At 40.1% G+C, this 27,726-nt stretch overlaps 1 protein-coding gene and 1 long non-coding RNA gene across 2 annotated transcripts in view; one reads left to right on the top strand and one right to left on the bottom strand.

Annotated features, from left to right (window-relative positions):
- Positions 1-27,563, bottom strand: part of DST (dystonin) — a 297,096-nt gene extending 269,533 nt beyond the window's left edge. Inside the window, 4 exon segments of the mRNA XM_065681484.1 lie at positions 11,154-11,342; positions 26,653-26,687; positions 27,148-27,175; positions 27,177-27,563. Coding sequence (XP_065537556.1) covers positions 11,154-11,342; positions 26,653-26,687; positions 27,148-27,175; positions 27,177-27,431 — 507 coding nt within the window. The 5' untranslated portion in view covers positions 27,432-27,563.
- On the top strand, positions 1,443-15,734 carry LOC136015486 (uncharacterized). The gene is made up of 4 exons (XR_010613234.1): positions 1,443-2,255; positions 3,122-3,249; positions 11,240-11,437; positions 15,588-15,734. It is a non-coding gene; the product is annotated as an uncharacterized LOC136015486 (long non-coding RNA).
- Positions 27,564-27,726: the final 163 nt, after the last annotated feature.

Here is a 27,726-nt window from a genome sequence, read left to right as displayed (position 1 = left end):
AGATAACTGCTGTATATAACGAACAAAAACAAAAAAAAAACCAAACTCCTTCCCATTACCTAAAAATAAGCTTTGTATCAATTTTTAATTGCAGCTCTCTTGCATCCATTCATATCACCCAGTCTGCCAGACACAAAGGAGAATAATGTGACAGAACAACTAAGATTTGAGGAAGGCACAGGGGTATCTGCTTACTATGCCTTCAAGGACAACCATGTAACAGGGGAAGAGTCTGGAATAAGAAATCATATATCTTCAAATACTTCCCTCAGCCTCCTCAACCTTTCCTTGTAGATTGCATTATGTTATGTATGTTTTAATAGCAAACCAAATTATTCCTGCCATAAAAGGTATATCAGAGTATGAAAGTACTCTGAACAGCAAGGAACAAACTGAAGTTCTAAGTAGCTTTTGAATCTCAGATAGGCACAGATTGGTTTCAAGAAAAAAAAATAAAAGGAGGACTAAGAACATTTTTTTTAAAGACATAATGAAAATCTAAACCAGTAGTATTGATATTCTGCTTTTAGTAACAACTGACTGATAAGTTTCCCTCCTTATAAAATGAAACATTAATTTGTTCTTTTCAAACTGTTTCAATCCCATGTTTTTAAACAAAGTTTCAAGACTTGATCAAGCAATCAATCCACATATAACTATTTGAAAGCACAGTTCTTCTAATTACACAACACTAGTAATACTGTTAATAATTATCGGATCCTTTTCTCTCACAAAATCCGTTTTAAGTTGCCTTTTATCATGTTTGGTTGAAAATATTCCCTGCCCAAGGCTGAATTTTCTTGAAAAATATTAGACAAAGGCTGACTAAGAAGCCTGAGAGCACGATGATGAAAACATCCAGTAGCTATTTGTCAACACTAAAAAAATACCCCAGTGATCTTTTTTGAGAAGACTCTAGCTTTTAGGATGGATACTTCAAATATGAACGTTCTTTAAGCTACACATAGGGTTTTTGCCATCTGCATTAAAAATCTATCTACATTTCTCAGAGTGATAAGTCTTTGAGATATAAATATGGCATCAGGAAGTACAAAGTAAACCTTTTAAAATCTGGGTTTCATCTCATTGCTCTGCCAAGAAAGCTGCTCCAGAACCTACTACTCTCTTGGTTACAAGTATTCTTCCTCTAGTTGCCACCCAAAACTTATTCCTGGTCTTTTGTTTTCTTGCAACCACCATTATTCATTTCCCTCAATAACTTTTTTGCTTCCCTGATGTGTTCATAGCCTTCACGGTACCTCCTGTGAGCCTTTTTGGTTTTGCAGAGCAAATCATCTTTTAATCTCTCTTCATCTGCTAGCAATCCTTCTTTGCAACGGTAAATAGTTTGATCTAACTATTCCTAGGGCCCAGGTGACTAACAACATGATTTTACCAGATTACTACTTTTTTTAAACAAGTTTGAATTTATCAATTAAAATGTCTTCAGTGACAATCTCTGCAGATTGGCACGCACTACAGAAAGCCTCTCAAGACTCTCCGGGGTCTTACAGCTGCTGCACTAATACTCCGCCATCACAAGCTGACCAAATGAATTCCACCCTCGCAGCTCTTACCTTTGCTCTCTGGACACCTACCATCCCCACCGAGGAGCAGAGCAGGATCCTTCCAGGTTGGAGATATGGAGGCAAAACTAATCTTTCTGTCTGCTGGTTGCCTGCTGTGGTTGCAGTCTAATAGCAGTGCAGACAAGAAGCATGGAGAGCAGGGGAAGGCAGGAGACTTCCTTTTACACTCTCCGCGACTCGCTCAGCCCTGCTTAGGCAGCAAGAGGAAGAAGCCTGAATGTAGAGAGGACAAACACCGGAACCGGTGCACTGGAGGAAAGGGCTGGAGAAATACACCAGGACCAACAGCCTGAGGGACAAACACAGAGTCCGGCAGAGTATGGGAGCTGCAGCTGAAAAGTGTTCAAGGGAGCAGCATACTCTGTGGATAAAAACTAGAGGAGAAACGGACTGCAAGGCAACTGCTGGGGCTAGCAACCATCAGTGCTGGGAGAGCTAAAGATACGACATGCTGGCATGAAACTGGTATTGCCTCAGCAAAAGGCTTTGAACAAAGTACTCTGATGAATGAGGAGAGTAGGAACTGTGTGAGGAAAACATCTCTGACAAGAGAGACATGAGCCAAGGAAGGTACTTAAGGAGTATGCAACCAGAAGCCACAAGGAGACACAGAATTCAAAGGGATTGATTGAACAAGTGCCTCAGAGCAACAAGATGACTGACCAGGTGAGACTGTGATGGGTCGTGCAAGGCTGTGGCATGGAGGATATAAGGACTGACAAAGCGAGAGGAGAAAGGCTCAGCAGAGGAGTGAGGAATGGGAAGAATAATGGAGCCAGCGGTGGGGCAGAGGCAGGTCAGGAGCAGGATAGAGGAGACAGCACAGACAGAGCCACACTTGGGATGAATGAGCACACAAAAGCACATCCCCCTCAGGAGCTTCGTAGGAAACGGAAATTTCACTCCAACTCTGGCCATTAGCAAATAGCTGAGAGTTCCTCTAGAAAAGAATACCTCTTCCCCTGTGGTAGTGAGTCATATGGAGGAATACAGATAGCGTCAGTTTTTCACTGAAATGTAATAGCAGAATTTTCTGTCTTCTAGTGTCAAAACCTTGTGATGAGCCACACAATGGAGCTTTGTTTTAGTTTACTTTTTTTTTTAACAACACTAGGAAATTAAATACAAAGTTCTTGTTAAAATACTTTCCTTAAGGTTGCAAAGTCAAGCACCAAAACATTACCAAATCCAAGGTTCAAGGTTCACTGTGCAACCTTAGTTCAGCCTGTTTGTTTGTTGACCATGATGCAGCCATAATGATATTGTATACTATTACATCCCCAGTGTTTTGCTCTCATTTAGTGCAAATGCTAAGTGATATTCACTCCATAAAGAGCTGTTCAGCATTTTGTTTTGTCATCATTTGTCATCACTTTGTGTTCAATGGGCAGCTCCAGAACTTAATTTACTTCATGCTATTTAAATGCTGGTGTAAAGAAGAAATTACTGTTTCACAGGCTGGTTTGTGGTGCTTATTACTACAGTAGTATTTGACTGCTTCACAAATACTAACGATCTTTCCCATTACACAGGGTACGAACTGAAACCAGGAGGTCAATTTTGTAACCTAGGTCAAATTGAGATGTCAGGGATCCAATTTTATGAGTTACTGGAACTGCTATCAGTACTACTCAGACCACAGCACACATGGAGCTCAGTGGTGAGTAGCAGCTTGAGAGCTTTTATAAACCCAACTACATGCTTTGAGTCAGGAACTTGGAAACAGGAATACAAAAATGTTTTAAGCCAATTGTTCAGTACATTCACAGTGGCCTTGTGCCCATCCTTCAATCTGCAAGGCAGCACTCAGTGCTTTTTAAAGAAATAAGTGATCCTCTCTCTTCCTGCAATCTCCTGTTTTATTCATTTACACGCTTTACAACTTCTGCAGCAGAACTCCTACACATAAGAGTCATCCTAAGAGCACTTCCATCCTATGATGAATACAGAGTATATCCTGTGAAAAACACGCCACCATACAGTTAAATTCTGTATGACACTGCATTTGCATAATTGACTGAATTAAAGCCACACGTGTAACCTCAGTTCCAGAGCTTCCTTACATTTGAATACTTGCCTTTGCCAAACTATTCTTTTAACATAATACCCATGTGTAGCGTTATCTATAAATACAAATGGATAAGGGAGTCCCTTGCTATATAAAGATGTACTGTTTATGTGCCACAGTAGGATGTGACACAATACAACTCTGAAGAGTGACTCCTGTGGCAGTGAAGGAAAAGGAAACATCTGCATTTAGATTCTATAATTACTATGCATCTGTGAGACAATTACTGGTCATTTTAAGTTGAGCAAACAACACCACTGTAACAAAATCAGACCTGATTAATATTTGTTTTTACTCTGCCTTCAACTACCATACAGAATTTACTATTTATGATCACTTGCATAAAATATGTTTTCATGCTAGCACAGTTTGGCAGCTTATGTTTATGTTATTACTTCCTAAGAAGGGACATTGGGATTTAAAAAGGAAAAATTCCAAACAGCTCAAAATAATTTCCCAGTGACGCTGCACTGCATACATGTAATATTATTTTACAATGAACACAAAACCCCAGTTAATGCAAATCATGCCAAAATAACAGTGGGGAAAAAAAGCTATTAGGCATTTTTCAAGCCAGGGCATTACAACTCTATTTCTCTGATATAACAGTTGAGGAATACTCAATTCTAATTTAGTAGCAACTTAGCTTCAGCTCCAAGGACCAAGGGTGAGCTTTGACTCAACACTTTAGATCAAACACAGCCAGGCCAGTTTAAGCTCTCATTCCATTTTCAGTAAATAAGCACTTCCCATGGGAATGAAAATTGATACAGACAAAAATTGTATGGAATGAGCTTACCTATCAAGACAAAACCTATGTTAGAGGGCTTTGCCTGCAGGCGTAGGATGCTTTGAAACTGTGCATAGAAAAAGCTATTTTCAACCACACAAGTGTAAGTCTAAGTAAATATACTCAAAACAAGCATAATCTGCCACAACAGGGCACAATTAATTCCGATTACCTTAATTCTCCAAATAAGAGCTAGCAGCGAAGTCAATTAAGGTGCTCTGAATGTGGATTTGTCCTGTTACTGCTATGCTTATTTCTATGTATTTTTACATAGATGTGTCATCAGTAACTATTTGCACTATTGCAAATAACTGTTTCTTTTGCACTATGCTAAACAGCTGTAGTAACTCATCCATAGGAAAAAAAATCACTAAACAGACAATTTTAAATTCCATATTTAATTTTTTAAATGTTATCATTATGTTTTAACAAACAGTGGGTTTAAAGTTGTAAATAAATCAGTAGTGCAACTCATGGCAATACACCTTTAAGAAAGCCCTTTAAAAATCTAAACTGCCTGGGAGGAGCTGGGCAGGAGGAGTGGAAGAAACTGGCAATTGCTACAGTGCAATAGATGAGCTGCAGGGTGGAGAGGGAAAAGCAGCCCTGAGGAAATGAGGAGTAGGCAGCAAGGGAGGAGGTCACAGAAGCTCACAGGACAGTGGGAAAATGAAGTCTTTGTGCAAAACTGTTTATGAAGAATTTATCGGGGGGAATTATCTGCTATAAGAAAAGTAATTAAACACAACAGTCCAAGAAAGAGATGCAAACAGTTTCTTGGTAGGTGTGTGTATGCTTGGAAAGAGAAGAGGTACCTTTGAAGTCAACCTAATGACCACAGAAGACTTTCTCTTTATTTCAAAGATGACTAGATTTAGCATTTATAGTCATATCTGCAAAGAACATACACACCTAAAATAGGTTCTGTGAGGTATTTTAAATATTTAACACGGCTAGATGTTTAAATCTTGTTAAAAACTTTACAAATCAATCACCTAATAAACTCTCTTGAGCTTCTCAAAATGCCCATTAAATATCCTTTAGGTCTTTGTCCTGGTTTCAGCTGGGATACAGTTAATTTTCTTCCTAGTAGCTGGTGCAGTGCTGTGTTTTGGGTTTAAGATGAGAATAGTGTTGATAACACACTGATGTTTCAGTTGTTGCTGAGCAGGGCTTACACTTAGTCAAGGACTTTCCAGTTTCTCAAGCTGCCCTGCCAGTGAGGAGGCTGGGGGTGTACAAGAAGGTGGGAGGGGATATAGCCAGGACAGCTGATCCCAGCTGACCCAGGGAGTATTCCAAACCATATGATGTTATGCTGAACAGTAAAACTGGGGGGGAGGTGGCTGGGGGAGCCTGCTGCTCAGGGACAGGCTGGGCATCAGTCAGTGGGTGGTGAGCAATTGCATTGTGCATCACTTGTTTTGTATGTTCCTTTATTATTATTTTCCTTTTCTGTCCTGTTAAACTGTCTTTATCTCAACCCATGAGTTTTACCCTTTTTCTGATTCTCTAACCCACCCCACTGTGTGTGTGTGGAAGCGAGTTTGGCATTTAGCTGCCTGCCAGGTTAAACCATAACAGTCTTGAAGCAAAAACTGCAGTCTTTGTTTTCCTTTATTTTATTAATTCATGTGTTCCCTGCATTTCTTCATCATGGCTGTGCTCATACTTCTCTGACAGAGGATGCACACACACCTGTGTGTATGCACATATGCATACAGAGTGTGGTAGCTCACAGCTTCATCACACGTTTTGAAAACATTAATATTAATAACGTTGTTGAAGGCAAAAGAAGATATGATAATATTTTGCCATATTTGCTTCTAAATGTGGTTCATGGGAGACTAATCAACACAAGCAGGTGTCTCAAAAGAAAGAAGCTTTGAACGCAATCCATGGATTAAGTCGCTAATAGTTACAATTAACCAAGTCTTGTGCAGGTTAATAACTAATTTTTTTTTATGTCACCTGTATTGGGTCCTTCAAATACCATGTAAAGTATATCAGGGTGTTGGAAAACTAGTAAATAACATCAGACTAAGAAGAAATGGAAATTAACAAAATGAAATTGCAACTATTTCAGGAGACATACTAAAAACTCCAGAAAAGCCCCCTAGAACAACTTCATCTATATGAACAATTTTATCTCTAGTAAGGCAAGTGTCAGCTAATACCCAGACTTTTATAAATGAATTGGTATCAGGTGTGTAAAGAAAACCTGAGTGGTTTTTCTTGCACAATTGTTTTTCTCGCACAATTGTTTTTCTCATTAGTTTTAAGGCTTAAACATAAAAGCGAAAAACTAGGATAGCTGAACAAGACCATGGATGGGACAACTTATGGTTTCACATGCATTAGAAACTGATAAACTTTGCTTTCAAGCCTGCATTGTTAGGGTCTTTACAGTGCAAGCTTCACTTGGCACGTGGCAGTGGTCTCAGTGGAACCAAACAAAGCAGCTCACATCAGTAGATTTTCTATATGTGTCCTCCCACACACCTGACCTCCCTTTCTGTTCCCTTGTAGTGACTTGTAGCAATGCTGCACCCACCCCTAAGGAGCTAAATTGCTTTAGCAAAGGGCAGTCTTTAATTATGAACAGGTTCATTAGGAGACATGGAGGGATACCTACAGAAGCAGTGCTTCTGAAATCACTACTTGTCAGTTTATTCTTTGTAGATTACTTCAGAGATGCATTTTTTGGTTTTGTTTTTTTTTTTGTTTGTTTGTTTTTGGTGGGTTTTTTTTTACACTACTCAGTACATAATCATCTCAAAATATGCTGTCACTACAGTGCTGGGGCAAAATAGACCAGTAAGTTTGGATGTGCGAAGTACAAGGCTTTTGAGTAGAAACAGGGATTCCCCATTGCAAAGTGAAGGAACCAGGTATATTTATGCCCCAATCTCTGTAGCCTCATCTGCTGCATGTCTTACAGTGATCCTGTTAAGACAAACCCAAGTGCAAATTTTGGTACTGCAGCTTATGATCTGAAATAATTCTTGGTGGCTGCATAATTCAGGCAATTTAGGAGCCCTTCAAACTGGTTAACAATTGAGATGTCAAAACACACTGCTCTGATGGCATCTCTTTTCATCTATGTACTTAGACATACAGATGAAATTAGAGTCTGGTAGAACTGTATGTCTGACTGACCCCACAGCTCAGGATACAGATATGTTTACATAAACTCAAGGCCATCTCTTCCTTCCAGGCCAGCACAGGAAAGAAACCTGTTAATAACACGCAGAGTTTTATAGTTTTGCTTCAGAGCAGATCACTATTTAAAATACAGATAATATCTGCAAAATGCTTGTAAATAAAACCACCAGTTTAAAACTTGCCCTGGAGAAGTACTGCTAGACAGCAGCAAGCTCACACTAGCAGACCTTTGCACATCTTTTCACACCTTTGGGAAATTTAACTACCCATACAGAATCAGCTACCTGACTGTTGAAAAGAGCGGAACATAACGCTTCTTTGACTTGCATGAATTCATGCTAAGTTAAAGAACACAGCTCTGTTTCTCCTCAAGAGCTCTTCACCGTGCTCAAAAATTCGAAGCACGCTTCTATACTCTCGCAGTGAAGCTGATGTAAAACTGTCACCTTTAGAGAACGTCAGCACAAATAATACAGCCACCAGTAAGAGGGTGACCTACAGGGTGCAAGATATAACAATATGCCATAAAAGGGGTAAGCTACACACCATTATGTTGATGTTGCACTGCAGTATGGTGAATAAAATAAGCTGAAAATTGCTATGAACTCTGTCTGGTAAGGATCAGTATTAGGACAAAATGTATTTAATGTTATGAACTGGAAGGTGTAAAGCAATAATGAAATTTTCAGAGAAAACTGATGTTCTATTTCCACAAATATCTGCTCATGTAGATTTTCAAGTAGAGCAATTATTGCCTTCAGCAGGATTACTCCAATACACACAACTGCACCTAATTTAGATCTGACAAGATCAGGGACAATACTGGAAAGAACTCAGGTTGCCATGCAGGAAGTGAGAAATAATCCAAGCAAATTCAGATAATTATAGCCATGGCTAGGAAACTGCAAAACAAGATTTAGACACAACAAAACCAGCCAAATACAAATAATCTAAATTAGCAGGAATAAGAAAACCTAGCATCTAGACATCCATTAAGACTTTTAATGAGCTATCTGAAAAGTCTTTGAGTATGTAGCTTGTACAGCAACAAAACAGGCTAACATATTTTCAGAGTGATTTCTCAAAAATCTCCTGGAGCAAAGGAAACCCTTTCCATAAGGCTGGCTTATAGTTACTTTGGAAATACCATTCTCTCTTGTCAGAAAACAGGGACAAAGAAGCACAAGTAGGAAAAAGCAACGAGAATGATCAGAGGACTGTTTTATGAGGAGAAATTAAGTCTCCTAGTTAGCAGACATGATACATATTTTTTTTCATGTGATGACTAAGCAGGACATGGCCATAGCTGCCTACAGATATTTCCATAGTGTAAACATCAAGACAACAGATGATTTATTTGAAGTGTATCAAGTGTGCAGAGTTAGGAATAACAGGAAAAAATAATGGAAAGAAATTATGCAGCTTAACAAACATTTCTGGCACTGAATCATGTAAAACTGTACAAAGATAGAGGCCAAAAGCCCCCCACCTTCGAGACATTGAGACTACATGGAATGAAGCTGCAACAAGCTGCAGGATGGATGACACTGTGACTGTTTGGAACTTCACAAAGCTGCAGTAATTTATCATGGCATGACTCTTATTCACCCTGTCACCATGGCATTAATAATATATTAAGAATAACTTAACAATGTCCATGAGAAATGAAATTGGTGAATTATGTTTTCTGTAATCTAAGAGAGATAATGATTTATTCTTTTTTGTGGAAACGTGAGTTCGTTGAGGCTGTGGAACAAAAAGCTATCAAAGGAACTATATATGGTTGCATAAAAGATATACTGCCTAAAGATAGTGACACAATGGCAACAGCACTGAGACAATTTTTCTCTGAATCAGGGATTTATTGTTGTTTCAGTGGTAGGTCTTGTCAGACACAGCACAGACCCATGAAATGATGGGAAAGTGAAGTTATATAGTAACACTGCACATGTTCTATTCCTATACTTTTTTCTTTGCTGGTCCTGAAATCCCTGACATGTTACTGACTTTGGGGAAAAGCAGGGCTTTCTTAGCTTCACTAATCCATTCTTCAAAGCCTGTTTTGCTGTTTACACCATTTCCACAGCTTTAGCTCTTCAGCTCAGCACTTTTTCCCATGTTGGTAAACAGTGGTAGTTGGTAATAGCCTTAGCAATTACAGGCAGGCTTACCTTCAGCATAGGCCTACCATGGAAAAAAGTTAAGAATGATCAAACATTAAAGGGAATCCAGAAAACAGGAATGGGATAGAAAGGCATAGAGGAAATGATGGAAGAGATGAAGGAAGGACAGCAAAGGGGGAAAAGAACCAGAAGCAAGTACTGAATACCGGAGAGCCTGGTGAAAAGAGACCTAGTAAGAATAACAGAGCTAGACAAAGTAGTCTAAGAGAGCAAGACAGGATGGGAGTGAAAGAGAGATGGTTGATAAGAAAGGAAGAACAGATCCTTTAAAAACAGCAGAAGACAAATCCACCGGAGGAAATTAAACCATAAACATAAACAGCATAAACATAAGCAGAGTAAAATAAAAATTAAGTAGAAGCATAAGAGAACAGAAGAAATTGCAGTGTGGTGAAGTGAAAGCAGAGAAACAAAATGTATCTGCTAAAAGGTAAAAATTCTGGCAGTTGTTGGCAGCTGTCTTTCTTTGCACAAGTTTTTTGCTCTCTCAGGCAACGTATTTCCATTAGGGAATGTTCTTTCTCACACCAGCTCCAGCGCCCACTGATAATTCTTGGTGTTCAACTGATACAAATCTAGGAAGTTAGGTTGGAGCAACCTCAAGATAGTCTTTTTTAGGGTATGCTCAGTCATTACATTTTTATTAATACTGGCTTAATAGAAGTAGTTCAAGCCCCTTAACATTGGCACAGATAAGTTAGTCAGCAAATGTATCAAAGCAATGAGCTTTCTAAAAGGAGAAATGAAGTGTATCTGCAGGAAGGATCCTTACACACATTTACGTTATGAGCTGTTTCAATGAATTGTTGTATTTCCTCACTAAAAGTAGGTTATCAATATTAAAAGAACTGTGTGTAAATCAAGCTGAGGAGCAAAGAATGATGAGACTTGATACAAGCTTTGTTAAGCAGAAAGATCATAAATACTGCATAAAGTATAAGAGACCTCAAAATTGTATCTAGTGATGAGTTTTAATATCAATTTGGTTCAGTACATAGAATCTCTGATAAATCTGAGTGAGGAATTTCAGTAACATTCACATGTACTATAAAAACCTGTTAAGTCACGTCCCTATAAGACCATCAGATTAAGTATCTTATAGGAATATTGAATAAAGACTGAATATTAGACAAAAAAACAAAATTCAAAAACCCCTCCTCAGAACTAGATTATTTTTAGAGTTATGCATCAGCATTAAATACAGTCTAACAAATTTATATATAGATTCACTGAATATGAGAACTGAAAAGGTTTTTAAATTGAGGAAGACAATATGGATGGCCAAAAAGTTAGAATTATATTACATGCCTCTATTATACACTTTGAGTGCTGTTTATCCCTCAGGGTAGAATACTTACAGGTTTTCGAGTCGGGGTAACTTGAACAGAATGATAAAATTCTGGTTGTACTCGGCTGCTTTTCTTGATTTTTCTTTTTCTTACAGAAGTTTCCTGCTCACTTAGGTGGTGAGCTTCCACTATGGGTTGTGTTTCCTCAAGGCGAGGTGCTACACGTCTCCTAGCATGACGAGGACTTGACCTAAAGCCCTGTAACAGAAAAAGCAATCATCGTGTTTAACATCTCCCAGAATGAAGCCATATAACAACAGAAAAATCACACAGGATCTTAACAACAACTTAAGGTACAAGCATGCTCATCCTAAATTAATACAGTATCTATGCAAACTGCATGTAACAATAAAGAGATGTTGCCAAGTGCCATTAATAGCACATTTGCTTTCTATTTCTCAATTATATGTGTTATTGACACAGCCAGTAGGAGTAACTCCTTTGCTTTTCTTTATAAACTTATGCTTTTAGTTATTTATTACTAAACAGTTCTAATTAAAAATTTATAATTTATTAATTTAATTCAAAATTATAATTTATTTTATTTTCGAGGTTAATTCTTGGCCTCAAAAGAAATTGTTCTAGGGAGCATGAGCTGGAAAAGGTGCATTTTTTCCTGAGAATGAAAGCGGAGAAAAATTGGTGGCTGGCAACACTTAATGATGACTAATGGTTCTTGTTAAGAGTTCTAATGCTGCTAGATATGAAGGGAGACTTTACCATTTGGAATAAATAATTAAGACAGAATGCTGCCTTTCTCTGCCATCTGAGATATACATGTATATCTGGCCAAATTAAACTCAGGAAAAGCTGCCCTTCAAAAATGCTTTTTAGAGGCTTGCAGTGAAAATCTCATCATCCAGAATGTCTCATAGCCTTACAGAATTTAATTCCTTTAATGGCAACACATAGAATGCTAGCCTGCCGTTGCTACCTGCAGAGTATTTACAATGAGCATTCTCTCATTTTACTGGGTCCCCCTCATGAGCATACACGAGCCTGCCATGCATCATTTGTACTGGATAAAACATTGGTTGATATCAAATTTGGCCAGGTTGTAAATAAGAACTTAATTCACTTAGTCACGTCAGCTTTCAGAATAAGTGAGCCAAATCTATGTCCTTCATGACAGTCTGCAGTTAAAGGACTCTACTCCCTTTCAAAAGCAAGAATAGATGCAACAATTCCTAATTTTCTACCTTCTTTTCTTTTTCTAGTAAAATCACAGAATCACAGAATAGTTAGGATTGGAAAGGACCTTAAGATCATCTAGTTCCAACCCCCCTGCCATGGGCAGGGACACCACACATTAATCCCTCTCACCCAAGTCTCCATCCAACCTGGCCTTGAACACTGCCATATGTCTGCTGAAGTCTTTATGCCACAAACCCAGCCCCCAGAAATGGCTTGTCCATATAAAGAAACAAGCTTCTACAAGGGGAGATTTTAGCTAAAACTGCAGAAATGTATGCTATGAATCTAAATACCCTGAGTTCCTGCCAGCTCAAAACTAGTGGGAGCAATACATTTCCATATAAGCCTGCTGTTCTTTTTTCACCCTACTCTTAGCTTTTGTTTTTTGTGTTTTGTTTTGCCTTTTTTTTCTGTTTTGTTTTAATTAGGAAATCAGCACAAAAAGGTTATGCTAAAATGTTGTGTTACATTGGTAAATTGAAGCAATCAAAATTCAGAAGTATGGCTCTGACTAAACTGGATTTACTCTTGTAATGTTCATGAAACTGCAAGGGAAGAGAGTGCAGTCTGTTCTGGACACTCAGAGACATGCAGCTATTTTCATTATTTAAAGGTGTGCTCCATTAAGTAAATATACTCCTAAATAGCCAAAACACACAAACATGTATTTACATACACATGCTAATAATTACTACAGACATACATTTGCATGCAACAGATGATGTGAAAAGGTTGAAGTGCCAAGGTGAAATAACTTTCAGGTAACAATCTTCTGCTCATGAACACTGGATAAGAGGGACAGGAATAGAGCCCAACTCTGCTTAGTCCATCTGGGAGGTTCATGTATGTGGTGAATCATGGCTACAAAATACATAGGATGGAAAGATACGGCCAAAATTTCCTGAACCCTTTTTTCTGATGCCTCCTATTCTACTGAAGCAATAGTCATTCAGACTACAGGTATGGCCAGACTTCAGCTCCCTGTATCTTAATTGGAGCAGGAAATTGTCCGTATCAGCTGACACAAGCAGCATAATGGAAGCCACTGAAGCCAGCAGACCTGCATGGGTTTAGGAAGACCTCTAAAATTTCAAAGATGTAACTCTGTGAGACAAATACTCTGCCACACTATTGCAATGGGAAAACTTATTGCCACATTTTCTTTCTACACTGTGAAATCCTAACACATGCTTAAAATGTATCATTCAACAGGATACTAGGCCTGTTCAGGATGACAGGGGCAAAATACAACACGGAGAGCCTGCTATTACAGAGCTTACTTCTTGTGGAAATTTTCTTTCACAAAAAATATTAGTGTGCATCTGGGATTATTCCATAGTAAAAGAAGATATTCCTTAGGAGACCAAAATACACAGCAAATCTATTCCAAGTTCGGAATTCAGAAGTGATTTCTACACATTAAATTCATTATGATTCATTTACAGATGATGGCTACTGGCTGAGGCCTGGATATATATCCTGTGCTGCAGCTGCTCCCTCACCATACTCCCATCCCCATTAGCTGGATAAAACTCTTTGGGAAAGCATGTTTATGTAACAGAAGAATTTGGTAGAAGCTAAGCAGCTCTAAAAGTGCTTAGAAATGAATGCCAAATAGGGATTCAAGTATGTGGGTCTGTCTCACTGAGTAACTGCACCTCAAAATACTTGAAGGTTTACTGATTGATTACGTTTCAATATGAAAAAGTCACTTACATCTTCCAGAAAAGTCTCCTTATAGACAGTGCTTCTCCCTTGTAGTTTATATATTTTTTCACTTTTGCTGTTTATTAGTAGCAAGAAAATGGGATCTTTATCTCTTTAAGAGCTCATCTGCTTCTGTTTGCTGAAGCTTATTCTTCACTTGAAGTCATAATCTGCCCACAGTATCACAAATGGTTGCTCTCGGGAGGATTATAATGCAATAAAGGCAGAGGATCATGATTTCAGGTGGAAAATTAATTCCATATCAACAAAGATGTTACAAGGGCAGAGTCCTCAAACCAAAACCCAAAATGCTTACTCATGCCTGCAGTAAGGCTTTGCCAGAGTGAAAACCCAGATCTGGAAAATGTCACAATTTGGTAATCAAACATTTGGTAGTCAAAAGCTGCGGCTCCTTCCCTCAATGCAAAACTAGAAAGACCAGCAATGACTTCTCAGCAATGGAATGAATAGATGCTTCTTGTGTCAGCTGTGTTATTTATCCTGCATTTGAACCCAAAATGGAAAACTTACAGATTAATAAGGCAATCAGAATTTTTTAAAAGGCAAAAATTGCACAAATGTCTGGTTTAGAGGTTAAATCAATGCACAGAGCAGTGCACAAAACAATTACAAAATACTCAGGGAGGCACAGTACACCACCTGAGACCAAATCACTGAGAAAACACTAGAGATTTTTAAGTCACACAAGGAACTCAGTGAGGTTGTTCTAACACTGTTAAGCAATCTGTAGTTTCCAGTATCATGTGAATGCTGTGTCACTGGACAGTGACAAACCTTTTCTTGTTCTCAGCACTGACAGGGAGTTGCTCATTCCTAGACTGTACTTTCTGACTCATTTTTATGCCTGTAAAATTCTGAAACAAGGCAAACCAAACAGGACTTCAAATACATATTTTTAGACAAACTGTCTTTGAAATACTAAAATAACTGCATAAATATTTACACTACAAAGTATTCTTCCTTAAAGAAACAACTCGGATGACCACCAGAAGCAGTTTTTAGATATCACAGAGAAAGACGAGGCAAACTGAACCTGGGATTATCTTCTCTCCCAAAGCATTCATGTGCATCCTTCCAGTTCAGAGTCTGTTTGAATCCACAAATACTGATCTTCCTAGTTATACTCTACAGTCAGCAGAAACAGACGTGTCTTTGGAGGCTAGATCAGGGCCAAAGCCTAGTTCACCTCTCTCAAGGGAGGTTTTCTGTTTGTGGAAGGAGGCTGGGGAGATCACCCTCTTTTAGATTAAATTCATCCTTTTAAGTCTTCTCTGAAAGGTTTTCTTGGTTTTTTTCTCAGGAATTGTGGTAATAAGGAAAGGACCTGTTGTGTTTATCCTTACAGACAAACCAACAGTGAATTTTGCAAAGCCTGGATGCTACGTGCCAGAGCACACAACCAACTGGTTGCGTAAAATGACTTCCACAGTAAGGGGTCTTGTAAAAAAACACAACAACCTTCTTACCCAGCCAAGTTTGAACTTCACACCTCTGATTCAGTGACTGATTTCTTGTGCCTAGAAACACTGGGATTGCTCTGACCAAAGCTCAGCAGACCTCCACTCTCTGGGTTCCCTTTCAAGCCACTGAAGTCAGATGAATCATTCCCTAATGGCATCTTTTACTCTTCACTGGCCATAAAGGGGACCCAACTGATTACTTCGCTTGTAGACATCTATACTGTAAGTATATAAAATAAGATAGTATGTATCAGACCCATGACGACTAGGTTTTGATCTGCCTTCAATACAATAGTCATCATTCTATGTATATTTTATCAGTATATTTTCTCTTATTTTCCACCTACATGAAATAATTCCAGTCTTCTCCAGTATCTCTTTTTTTTTTGTCCTTTTGTCACTCTTACTGGACCCCCGTAATTCACCACAGTACTGTTATAAATGTGTGCTGCTCATTTATATAATAGCATAACATATGTTTTCTTTCTGTTTAAATATTGTCCATCCCAAGTTTTCACTTAATTGTCAAAAGTAATTCAAAAGGCCCTTTCTGGAGACCATATACTTAAATATTAATAAAGTGGAGAAACAACTTTTCTCTATAACATACCCAGCCTTGCACTTATGAACATCATGTGTGTTCATCTGGCCCATTCTTCAGAATTTCTTTAGTGTCGTCTGGTATTTGATAACCAAGTATGTCATGACCTGCAACCCTTGTTGTATTTTTGCCTCTTCCCATTCCTAATACAATGACCAGAATTTTGAAACTTCCTAAAAACTTGTCTGTCATTTACAGACAAGGAAATTTTGGATAATCTGTTGAACCTTTTTCTTTCACTGTCTTAGTTTTTATGTATTTCTTCCTAATTTTTTGTCTGATACTTCAGTAGCACCATATGAATACATCTTTGCTATCCCCATGTGTGCATTATTGCTTTAGTGACATGAGTCTTTGACTCCTCCTTTCTTTCAGTGTATAATTGTATTATTTCACCAGATCCTTTCCTTCTCCATTCTAGTTTCTACTACCCCTACTGCCTTCATCATACACTATCTATTATTTTTATGCTTGGTAAGAAACCATATTCATTCTTCATTTTTTCCAGTGTGTTATTTTACGTAGACTATATTGAGTGTCAGAATTCTAATCTTGGAACTCAACCTTTCCAGCCAGTATGTGCTTTCAGAACCACTAAATACTAACTTCAAGAGAAGTAAGAGTTCATTATCTGATGTCCAGCTGAAGTCAACAGAAATCTTTGCATTAACTTCAGTGGACTGGACTGCAGCCCAGTTTGCACTCTGGCAGAACTTCAGCAAACCACAGAAGAAGTGCTACCTAGCAATAAGACACAATTCAGCACAACTGGAGGAATGACAGCAGAACTCAACTGTGTTTGCAGTCTTTACAGATACTTGAGTGAGTCCCATAGATTAAATGCACTTTTGCATTTGCGCTAATTAATATTGAAGCCAAAGGAAGCTCAGATAGAATATCCAACTTTGTGGGCTTGGTTTTAAGGTTTTTCGCAGTGGTTGTGTATGCATGAAAGTATATGCAACCTACAACACCTTAGGGCCTGGAAGCATAAGTATGTGTAGTATCAAAACCATTCTGAGGATGCTGGATTCTCAGCTGTTTTGCAGACAGGCTGTAATAGTATTAAACCTTATAGTTGAGGTACCTACTTGAACTAAAAAGGCAGGTTCAGTTAAGTAACTTTATTGTATCAAATTCCCCTGCATGCTGAAGGAGAGAAATTTAAGAGCCTTCCTGCTGCACATATAAACATATATATGCATCTGTATTGTACAAACAGGTCTAAACTGAAAAGTGACCAAGACTGTATTATTTCCCTTCTTCTCCCATAGTGACTTCCATCCCAAATATCTTCAGCTTACAAAGAAGCAAATAAAACCCCAGAACATTTATTTAATTGCCAGTTCTGCAAGTTCAACCCAAAATCCAGGATTCAGCTTAAGTCCTCCAACTACTTATACATCCTCTTTACTATTAAAGATTGCTAATTAAAGCTAGGTCTTAGCAGGAAGATTACCTATACTCATACAGTATATTACTTCACAAATGTACAAGGAGGATAGAACAACATTTGCTCTTTCCTGATTCTATCAAGTCTCAAAACATAGACTGCAACTTTTCCTTTTCTTTTTTTTTTTTTTTTTTTAATTTTGTATGGTTCTCTTGGCTTTTTGGTTTTGTTTTATTTTTTAATCTTACCTAAGGGTTATCCCTATAAAGATCTGAATCAAGATTTAAAACATCATATGTAAGATTTTTACATGTAATTTCTCATTTCACTCCCTCATTAACAAGCTTTCACTGATGCTGCTTTGCATGCCGTACATTTATTTTAGGAGATATTATTCTTATCTTCTACAACCTAAACTCTAAGCAGCGCTGGAAACGTTTCTCAGATATTGAAGTCTGTGACTTGGCACGTGTCATATTCCAAGATAAGTCCACACGTTCAAAGGGATTAACAGCAATTGTCTTTTATATAACCTGCACAAGATTACTTTTCCAACTGAGTTCAGGAAATACATCATCAATAACCTGCTTTCCACTTCCTAAGTGGGCCCCCAAGTGTACACATATGAGCCCTCACGTGAACCTAGGGTTTAGATGTGAATTTAGAATACAGTTTTTAATAACCCATGCTGCATTACACTGCTGGTTTACACAATGCGTTTGGGTTTTCCTATCAAAGCAGGTAGGCTGTAACACTGGAAAAATCTGAGGATGTGTAAGCAAATAGCCAAATAGCATGTCCAGTCATGCGTCAAGATACCCTTTAAATACTCTTTCCTGTCGAAATCTATAAATCACAGAAGCTGGCCTGTTCTCCAAGCAGTTCTATCATTCTCTGACAAGAAGGCTTGCAGCCTTCCACAGCTGTCTTGCCTTTGCAATGGCTTGTCCCAGTTCCTTCACCATTACCTCAGGGCACTGCAAGCCTTCTGTAGAAACTGAACAATAATTTAAGAACAAAAATAAATCTGAGTACTGCTTAATCAGTGGTCTGCAAGGGAAAGTTTGATTTAGAATGCACTAGCACACTCTCCAAGCACATCCCTATTAAACCCCTGCTTCCTCTGTTCTCCATCTCATCACTTTTCCTCAACTAGGGCAGCGTACAGTATACATCAAAAATCTGCCATAAAGAATTAACTTTCAATATTAAAAATACAGTAAGGAGGAGAATAAGAAATAAATGCACAGATCGCTAAACCGTGCAGGTGCTGCCTGATACCTGGCACAAATAAATTACTCTCCTCTGCCCAGGGTGTTTCTTTGAAGCATAAACTGGTAATAGAATTTATGCCACCACAGCACGTGAAGATCGGTCTGCACTTTGTCAAGCATAAAACAGATACAAAACTGATGAGAGACTTAACAGGCATATACTTTAAAAAAAGATACCTAGGGTGGAATTCAGATATCTATTAAGATGCCTAGATTCAGATACCAACAACAGATCTGAATGTGTCTCTCCTTCAGAAGCAACTATTCTGAGCTCCTCTTGTAGCCAATGAAAGATTTAGTGGATATATTCAGTGAGGCCTGAAGACCCCTTTCAGCTCATCCTGAAGCAGACACCTACACCAGGTCAGCTGAGTAGCTCTACAGACTAAAACTGTAAATGCCTACAGAGAGTTTATAATGCTGTATAAGAGGATGCTGTTTCTGCAAAGTCACTTTCCAACTCCTGCTGTGCTTCACATGCAGGAAGGTTGCGGCATCAGATTAGGTGCCTTGACCTAGTTGTATCATTTTGTTCTCTCTAGAACAAAGGAGGAGAATAAATACAATACCTCAGTCTGCTGTGATTAAGTATTTCAGTATAGTTAGCTAGCTATCAATTTAGACAATCATAAATTAAGTCTTGTAAGAACTGTGTTTCACTTCCAGTCTGCACTGTTCACACTGCCATCCGGAAGACATGTGCTAGATTTAAGCAGCTGAGTGGACAGGGGCAATAAGGACATTGGCAGAACTTGCAAGAAACGTGTCTTTGCCCAAATGTCAACCACAGTTAGCTTCCATAGCTGATGTGGTTTTTTCGCACTTGAGCTGTAACTCATGTTTCATTTCCACTGATGAGACAGGAATAGGAAGCCTCCGACGCTCCTTAATGCAAGACAGTAGGGCACAAGGGAGCACGGCAGGGGCTCAGACACTTTTGATGGCAGAAGTACCCAGATAACAGGCACCCAGCCTTGCAGGGGAGCTAGAAGCACAAGCCATCAGACCAAAACCAAGCCAGCTTTGCTAGCACTAGGTCAAGATCAGTCACATCAGATGTGGGCCTGATGACCTGCTCAAGCATCTCTGCCACACAGTCCTGAGTCCTTGCCCAGAAGAGCTGGAGGGGCCCAAGCAAGCCCTCCTTAGAGCCTGAGACCTCCCCAGGCTGCTGAGTACAGAGGGCAGCTGGAGAGGTCACAGCTCTGGATGGTAGCTGCTCACATTTTACATGGCCAGGCCCAATGGGCCCAGCTCCGCTGAATAGGATCCTGCATGGAAACAGCAAGGTGACTTCCCTTTGTCTGCTCTGTGTGGTTCTTCCATAGCACATCAAAACATACCTCTCCTTAAAAAAGCCTGGGAGTGGAAAAGAGTGTAGTATTTCCATGCCCTAGGCAAATGAATGTAACAGCCCAGGAGCAAAAACAGCCCCCGGGGTCATACTACCCTCTTCTTTCATTTAATACCCTCAGCCTAAAGAGCTGAGCAGTTTCTGATGAGGCATCCACAACCTGATCTGTCACCCTAATAATCTAACCACAGCAACTGAGAAATCAGTGTAGATGGTGAAGCTTTTCTGAGTTGTATGTCATTTACGGACCCCTGCATGATCCTTTCTGTCTGTATAAAAAGAGTTTCTACAGCAGATTTGGTAATACATGTGCTCACCACAAGTATGACCGCAGCTGTTTTAATTCACAGTTTCAACCTGAGGTTAGTTTCATCTAAAACCAGTGGCTAGAAGTTCTCATTCTGTACATGTGTACAACATGGATGCTAACGGATGGCAACAAGCCACGCTCCACCTGCATCCCCCCGAAACCAGAACTCTGCTTGCTGGCAAGCAGCTGCTGGCATGCACAAGGAACTTGCACTATAACCAGCATAAAACCACCAAAGTTGAAGCCTCATCTAAAACACACATTTCCAGAGATAACAGTACATACTGAGAATCCTGCATGTGTAAATCCTTAGATCATAGCTAGGAGGTTGTTGACATAACTGCATTAATGGGAAACTAAATAGGAAGGATAACTTTTTTTATGTACTGGATCTATAAGCAGTGGTTGTCCCTATCCTGCTAGGGAACTCTGAGGATGTGTTCACTTATAATGCAGATCTCACCATGCAGTGTATCAAGACCTTACTACTGATGTGGACCATGACACGATGCCAGTACTTTCTCAGGTGACTGATGGAGCCAAGAAGATCCCCTCAGCATTTCAATGCTCTGCAGACTGTGGGAAGCTAGAATACAGATGCAGGCAACCAGCTGGCTATAGAAATATATCAAGCATTTCTACACTACACCATAGTAGAGAGTAAAGGTACCCAAATTAACTCCTCTGGAGTTAGCTCAAATGGTCTTGCTGCAGCAGCTGGGGAATTGCCATATATTTTGCGATACAACTGCCAAACAGGCTGTTCCTCAGTATAGAGTGATGCTTGCTAAGCTATCTAAAGGCAGCACTGCAGTGAATAAAGCTGACTGACAGTGATGGGCAGACAATAGAGAGTAAGCAGAATCTCAGTACCTAGTCTGCCATCTAACAGCTCAGTGTGGTGAACTTTCTAGGCCACGTTATTGGACGTGTTAAGAAAAATAGATAGAAGGAGTTGTCCTTCTACAGTGTAAACTGTATTTACAGCTCTGCATTAATTCCTGTTCATAACTGTTTTCATACATTTAAGAAAAGAATTTCTTTCTGTCTCTGATTTATTCTCCCTTGAACCTGTTCCTTAACTCTTAGAGAGTTAATGGAAAAACAGTTTAAACATCCTGGGGGGAAAGCGTGTTGAACACAAAGGTAAAATATTTTCAGGCTGATTCAGCTCCACAAAGACAATGAGACAGCCTTTCAGTAGGTGAATTAATGTATTTTTCTGGCTAGTCCTGTACATTTCTGTGGCTCCTTGAATGCACTCCCTCCAATCAAACAAGAGACTAGAATTCAGCTTGGAGGGTCTGCACATTTGTCTTTTTACTGGATCTCTACATATCTGGAGCAGTTTATAAATAACTGCAATGCTCAGGATGAATTATGGTACAACTCTTCAAAGATTATTCATTATTGTTTTGTAAGATGTCTAGAACTATTTTTAGGCAACTGTCTCACAATCAACCTCAGAAGGGGGACGATTATGGTAAAGGTATGCATAGGGATAAATTTATGAACACTTTTTCTGGGCATCAATTGTTGGCAAAGTCGACATATACATTTACCAGATACTGCTGTATGATAGCTTTGCATCCATTGTACCATAATGGATGATTTAGCGAATTCATTTGCTCTTAAAAATTGTCATCAGTCTTGGCTGACCTATTTCACTATCAGCCTTTTCAAAACAATAGACCGAGTATATATATAACCTTGTAGTGACTCTTCAGTGTACTTAGAGTAAAATATGGGGTCTGCAAAACTGAAATGACCAAATGTTATTCCTTTGCTGCAGCTGTGGTTAATACAAGCTGCCAGCCCTCCCAGAGAGTCTTTCCATAAAGTGTCAACTCCTGTTTGCCCTACTTCGTCCCACCAGACATGCACCTGGGTTAGGTGAAGTCGGGATTTACAGCAGACTGTAAAACTTCTATGGATTTGCTTCCTAGTAGGTTTATACCTGTAGGTCTCAGTGGAAACATTCACAGGAAACTTGCCCAAAATATATGAGTCAAAATTAAATAAATACAAAAAGATACCATACAAGTCATGACCACCCACTGACATCAATACCTTCAGTTCTTGAGATCACAGTACTTCTAATTTTGAAGGTAAGATAAAGGAAAACTGAAATGCTCAGAGGAAGGAATCAGGATAAGATGTATAAATCTGGTGATTTTTCCCAATAGTATGAAAACTATCAAGTATCCCTTCACAATCTCATAAAACCATTTCAAGATCCTAAATGAGAAACTTCCTTTTCACCAGTTCTTACCTCAAATCCAAAGATTTTGAGAATTATACTATTTGGACTAATTCCTTCCAGCCTAAGGGCTAAAAGTGTACTTCCTTTTTAATTGAAAGGTAAAAAAATCTGACATAATCCCATGACTGCTGAGGCTTCGACAATAAGGAAAACTAATTCAGAAAGAAGTGGCAACACAAACACACTAAGCAATGCCTTTCAATTGTAAGGTACAGAAGACATTGACCTCTTTGTAAAGTGTAAGATGCTAAACACTGAAATACATCAAACCCCAAAGTACTCAGAGAAAATTCCTATACTTCACGAAAAAAAACCAACTCTACAGAGAGCATGAGAAGTTGGTGAATCACTGATAACATTCACATTTTTGAATATACAAGGAAAAATAATTAACAATAATAATAATACCACCAACAATGGATCATAGTCCCTATTTTGATAAAACTCTCATGAAGCTGTATTGTTATTCTGGCACTGTTTTCATGAAGCCCAGACATTTCATTTAACAACTGATTCTCAAAAGAAAGAGAGACTAGCACAAACAGCTACATCAAAGTCTGATTTGTCATGTAAGCAATAAATATTGCCTTTGGAAATTTACTTGTTTTCTTTTTACAGCCATGGCATATCTAGGTCTCCCTTGGATTAGAAACATTAACTATTCTGGGTGTGATTCCTATGCGACTTCATGGAGTACCTATAGTACCTGGAGGATGGAGAAATCTTAAGAGCAGTTATAGTCCTAATGAACTTAAATGATTGCAATAAAAAAGAATGTATTAAAGAACAGGCCTAACAAACTTCAGATAGTAGTAAATAAATACTAGTGGGGAGGTGAAGAGGCTGCTATACTATCGCAGTAAACTCTCACATCTTCGTGCTGGTACATTTTTCTGTTATGAAGTACCTCTAATAAAGATAGAATTTAACCTACTTTATATTCCTAATGATTCACACAAACTTAACTCTTTTTGAGGCAGGGGGTCGAGTATTTAAGTTAAATCTACAATAAGGAATTTCTGCATAGACTTTTGCTCTATAATAACGGGGCATGTTTTAGAATCATAGAATAGTTAGGGTTGGAAAGGACCTTAAGATCATCTAGTTCCAACCCCTCTGCCATGGGCAGGGACACCTCACACTAAACCATGTCACCCAAGGCTCTGTCCAGCCTGGCCTTGAACACCACCAGGGATGGAGCATTCACAGCCTCCCTGGGCAACCCATTCCAGTGTCTCACCACCCTTACAGCAAAGAACTTCCCCTGTTTAAGTTTTAACCCGTTACCCCTTGTCCTGTCACTACAGTCCCTGATGAAGAGTCCCTCCCCAACATCCTTATAGGCCCCCTTCAAATACTGGAAGGCTGCTATGAGGTCTCCACGCAGCCTTCTCTTCTCCAGGCTGAACAGCTCCAACTTTCTCAGCCTATCTTCATACGGGAGGTGCTCCAGTCCCTGATCGTCCTCATGGCCCTCCTCTGGACTTGTTCCAACAGTTCCATGTCCTTTTTATGTTGAGAACACCAGAACTGTACACAGTACTCCAAGTGAGGTCTCAATACTCCAAGTGAGGTCTTTTGCACAGACATTCAAAATCAAGACCCTCAAAAATGGACTATTTGTGGATTCAGTTTACTGGTGGGATATAAATTTCAGAACAGAAGAGCTGAAAAGGGTCATAAATACATCTTGAAATCTATTTAGTGTTTACCCTCCCATAGTATGGGGTCTAATTTTTTTAATGTGGGATTCAGTTCTAAAGGAAAGGAATTAAATAATCCTCATTGCATATAGACAAAGACAATGTCGGAATGCACCACGAGAGCTACCGCTCTGGCAAAGAATCTCAACATAAATTTGCTACACATCTATTTTTCCAAATATAAGGCTTTCCTGGCAGGCAGCCAATCATGCAGGAATTGCCAACCGCTCTGTAGATAGGGCAATTATAATTCTCTGTGCACTGCCTCTAGACCACCTGCATGTTCACGTGTGATCTAAGTCAGATTTGAACCCAGCTCTCAGGAGATGAATGCCAACCCACTCCTATTTACTATCAACCTATTTTCATTATCTTTTATTATCATGAAGAAACACCACTTATCACTGCACCTGACAAACAACTGAGCATAGTAGAAGCTAGCAGATGGAACTTGTGCTATAAACTTGAAGTTGAGATGCTATGTTCTTTGGGAGGGTGGGGAGGGGAGAGAGATGGGGATTATGCAAAGCCTATATGCTTTGCTTTCATGAACATGTTATTGGAATTGGAAGCGCATAATGTTTTCTGCTGATATAGAATGAGAATGCCTAACTCTGTTTCAGATAATGCTGCCAATATTTTCATGGGCGTATGCCTGCAATTTGTTATTGATCCACTCAATTAGATTTATTAAAATAAGGTTTTGCTTGAAAAAGAAGTGGAAATTGAGTCATCGTTTTCTCTTAAAAATTGAAAGTCTATTATCAGATAGTGATGAGGAAATCAGCTCCACACCACTTACTTAAAAGGGCAGTTTAGACTATTAGCACTGGTGTTAACCTGTCTAAACAAAATGTAGAAAACTATGAGAGAATATAACAGTTCTTACGGGTTGATTCCAGCACACTGCAGTAAATGGAAACTTCTACGAAATATTTTAAATTAGTCTATTTCTAGCTGGGTGATATGCAAATAACCACATGCTAGAGTAATAAAAATAAACTAGTGAATTTGCAAATTTCCCTTTTAAGATTCACCATACAGGACAACATAGATTTTAAAAGGGCATTACAAATAAAACTTCACCTCTGCCTAGTCTCAACACTAACAAAACTTTATGTGGAAACCAAGTATTTCATATTGGAGGAACTACATAACGAAAAAACAACTTCTGAATTACAAAGGGACACGTTTGTTTCATGGTTTTAGTGCAGCCCTGTTCAGTCAGTAACAAAATCAGACTCTGCATGGGTTAAAGATAGGATGCTCCCTAGATCATCTTTTGGTGACAGTGCATACAAATTTCAAAATAGTAAGAAGTTTAAAGCAAATTGCCAATGTAAAGCACGTTGCAAAGATGTATTACATGCACACTACTTCTGAAAACATTGCTCATAATTGGGTAATTTTCTCACCCACAAGCAGGTGAAGAAGAAGAATCTAACCCAAAAGATCATTTTCATGCATAACTCACTCTCAAGGCATCCAGAACAACAGTCAATACCATGAAGATACATCTTAAATCAATAGCAGGAAACCAGGCAAGAGAAACATCTAGACAGAAGCTCTACAAGGCAGCATGGAAACAAAGTATATACTAGATCAAGTATTATTTTCCATATCTTCCCAGCAATTATCTCCTAATTCAGAATCCCTAGAAAGTGACTGGGTTTCACGTTATACTTCTAGCACTGCCATCTAAGAGTTCTGATTCCCCTGAGCTATGAATACAGAGTCATGAAATGAAGCGCCTGCTGAGCAGGCTTGTAATCTGGATCCTTCCTGGATCTCCCGGCAGCATCCAAGCCAGCCAGGCAACTTCCCTGACAAAGAGTGAGGCACAGGTGAGAGCTGGCGGCAAAGCGAGAAAGGGGAAGCTTTGCAGGCAAAACCCACTAGCGCTGTATGTGTTGACAATGCAGGCTGTAACTGGGCTCAGGGATGCATTTTGGACAGAGGGAGGTCTGGCACATACAGCAGGCACAGCTCTTCCTGAAGGAGCCAATTGCTTTGGAAATGACAGGAATCAGCAGGCCGGTTAAAGTAATATGAAGGAAGAGCTCACACTTTGTGTAGGGAAAAACAAACAAGAAATGAAGGAGGACATTATAGATTTCATGCAAAATGAAAAGTTTGCTATGTGATTTCATCAACAAAAGAACATGAGAACATGTACTCAGGTAAAGAGAACAACTTCTGACCTTGAAATTGCGTGCTAAATAAATTACCTCAGAGCGAAAGTGATGAGTTCTCATGACAGCATCTGGAAGAGAAGCAGAAAGACACACAGGCTCCACCAGCTCCACCTCGGGTTTCGCTCTGGCTAATGCTTCTGTCTACTCGCTCGCCCTTTGGCGCATATCCTTGGACGGGGTCTGGCTTTCCCGGCGCAGCCGGCAGCTCCGCCCGACATTTATATTTAATTCATCGGGAAGAAGTTGAGCATAAAGTTCTGCTGCACTTGAGAGCCCAGGGAGGCCTGGGGGGCTTCCCAGCCCCTCGCTTCTCTCTCCGGCCCAGGTTTCGCCAAGGGATGGGTGGAGACAAGGCTGCCGCAGTCCTGGGCTCGGCATGGGTATTCTTTACAGCCTTTGCCCGGCTAACCCGAGGCAGAGAGGCCCTCCGCCGGCAGAAACCGCGGGATGGGATGGCATAAGATGGGCCGGGGGCACAGACACAGCACCACCCTCCCCCCCCACTCTCGGGTACCAGCACCGTCTTACCTCGGCTCCTTGAGCGACCCGAAAAGACGGATTTGATGGGATGCCTCCCCTTCTGCAGCCTGCGATGCCAACAGCAGAAGAATAAAATCGTGGCGATGGTGCCCAGCAGCAGCAGGAGCAAGAAGAGGGCGCACTGGATGCTGTAGGGTCTCAGCAGGACCAGGAAAGCCGCGGCAATCATGGCTCAGGCACCCGGCTGCCCCTGTGCGTGCGCGGGTCTGCGACGAGCGGCGAGGGGCCGGGCAGCGCCGGGCAGCCTCTCCCCCCGGCAGCGGGGCGGGCATCGCCGCCGGCACCGCGCTGCTGGAGCCGGCAGCCGGGCGGGGGGCGGTGGCGCGGGGGATGAGGAGGAGACGAAGAAGGGTGAGGTGACGGAGCGGGATGAAACCCAGGCCGTGACTCAGCAGCCGCTGTTGCGGTGGCTGTTGCGGTGGGGCTTCCCCTCCGCGCCCGCGCGGCAGCGAGGAGCGCGGCGGGATAAGCGCCCGCGGCACCGGCCGGGCGGGCGGAGCCGGGCGGGGGCCGCATGGCGGCGGGGCGGGGCGGCGGGAGGAGGAGGAGCGGCGGGTGCCACCGCCG

The sequence above is a fragment of the Lathamus discolor genome, chromosome 5, assembly GCF_037157495.1.
Source record: "Lathamus discolor isolate bLatDis1 chromosome 5, bLatDis1.hap1, whole genome shotgun sequence".
Classification (NCBI taxonomy): domain Eukaryota; kingdom Metazoa; phylum Chordata; class Aves; order Psittaciformes; family Psittacidae; genus Lathamus; species Lathamus discolor.
The sequence above is the reverse complement of the archived record's forward strand: the minus strand, read 5'-3'. Positions and strand labels throughout refer to the sequence as shown.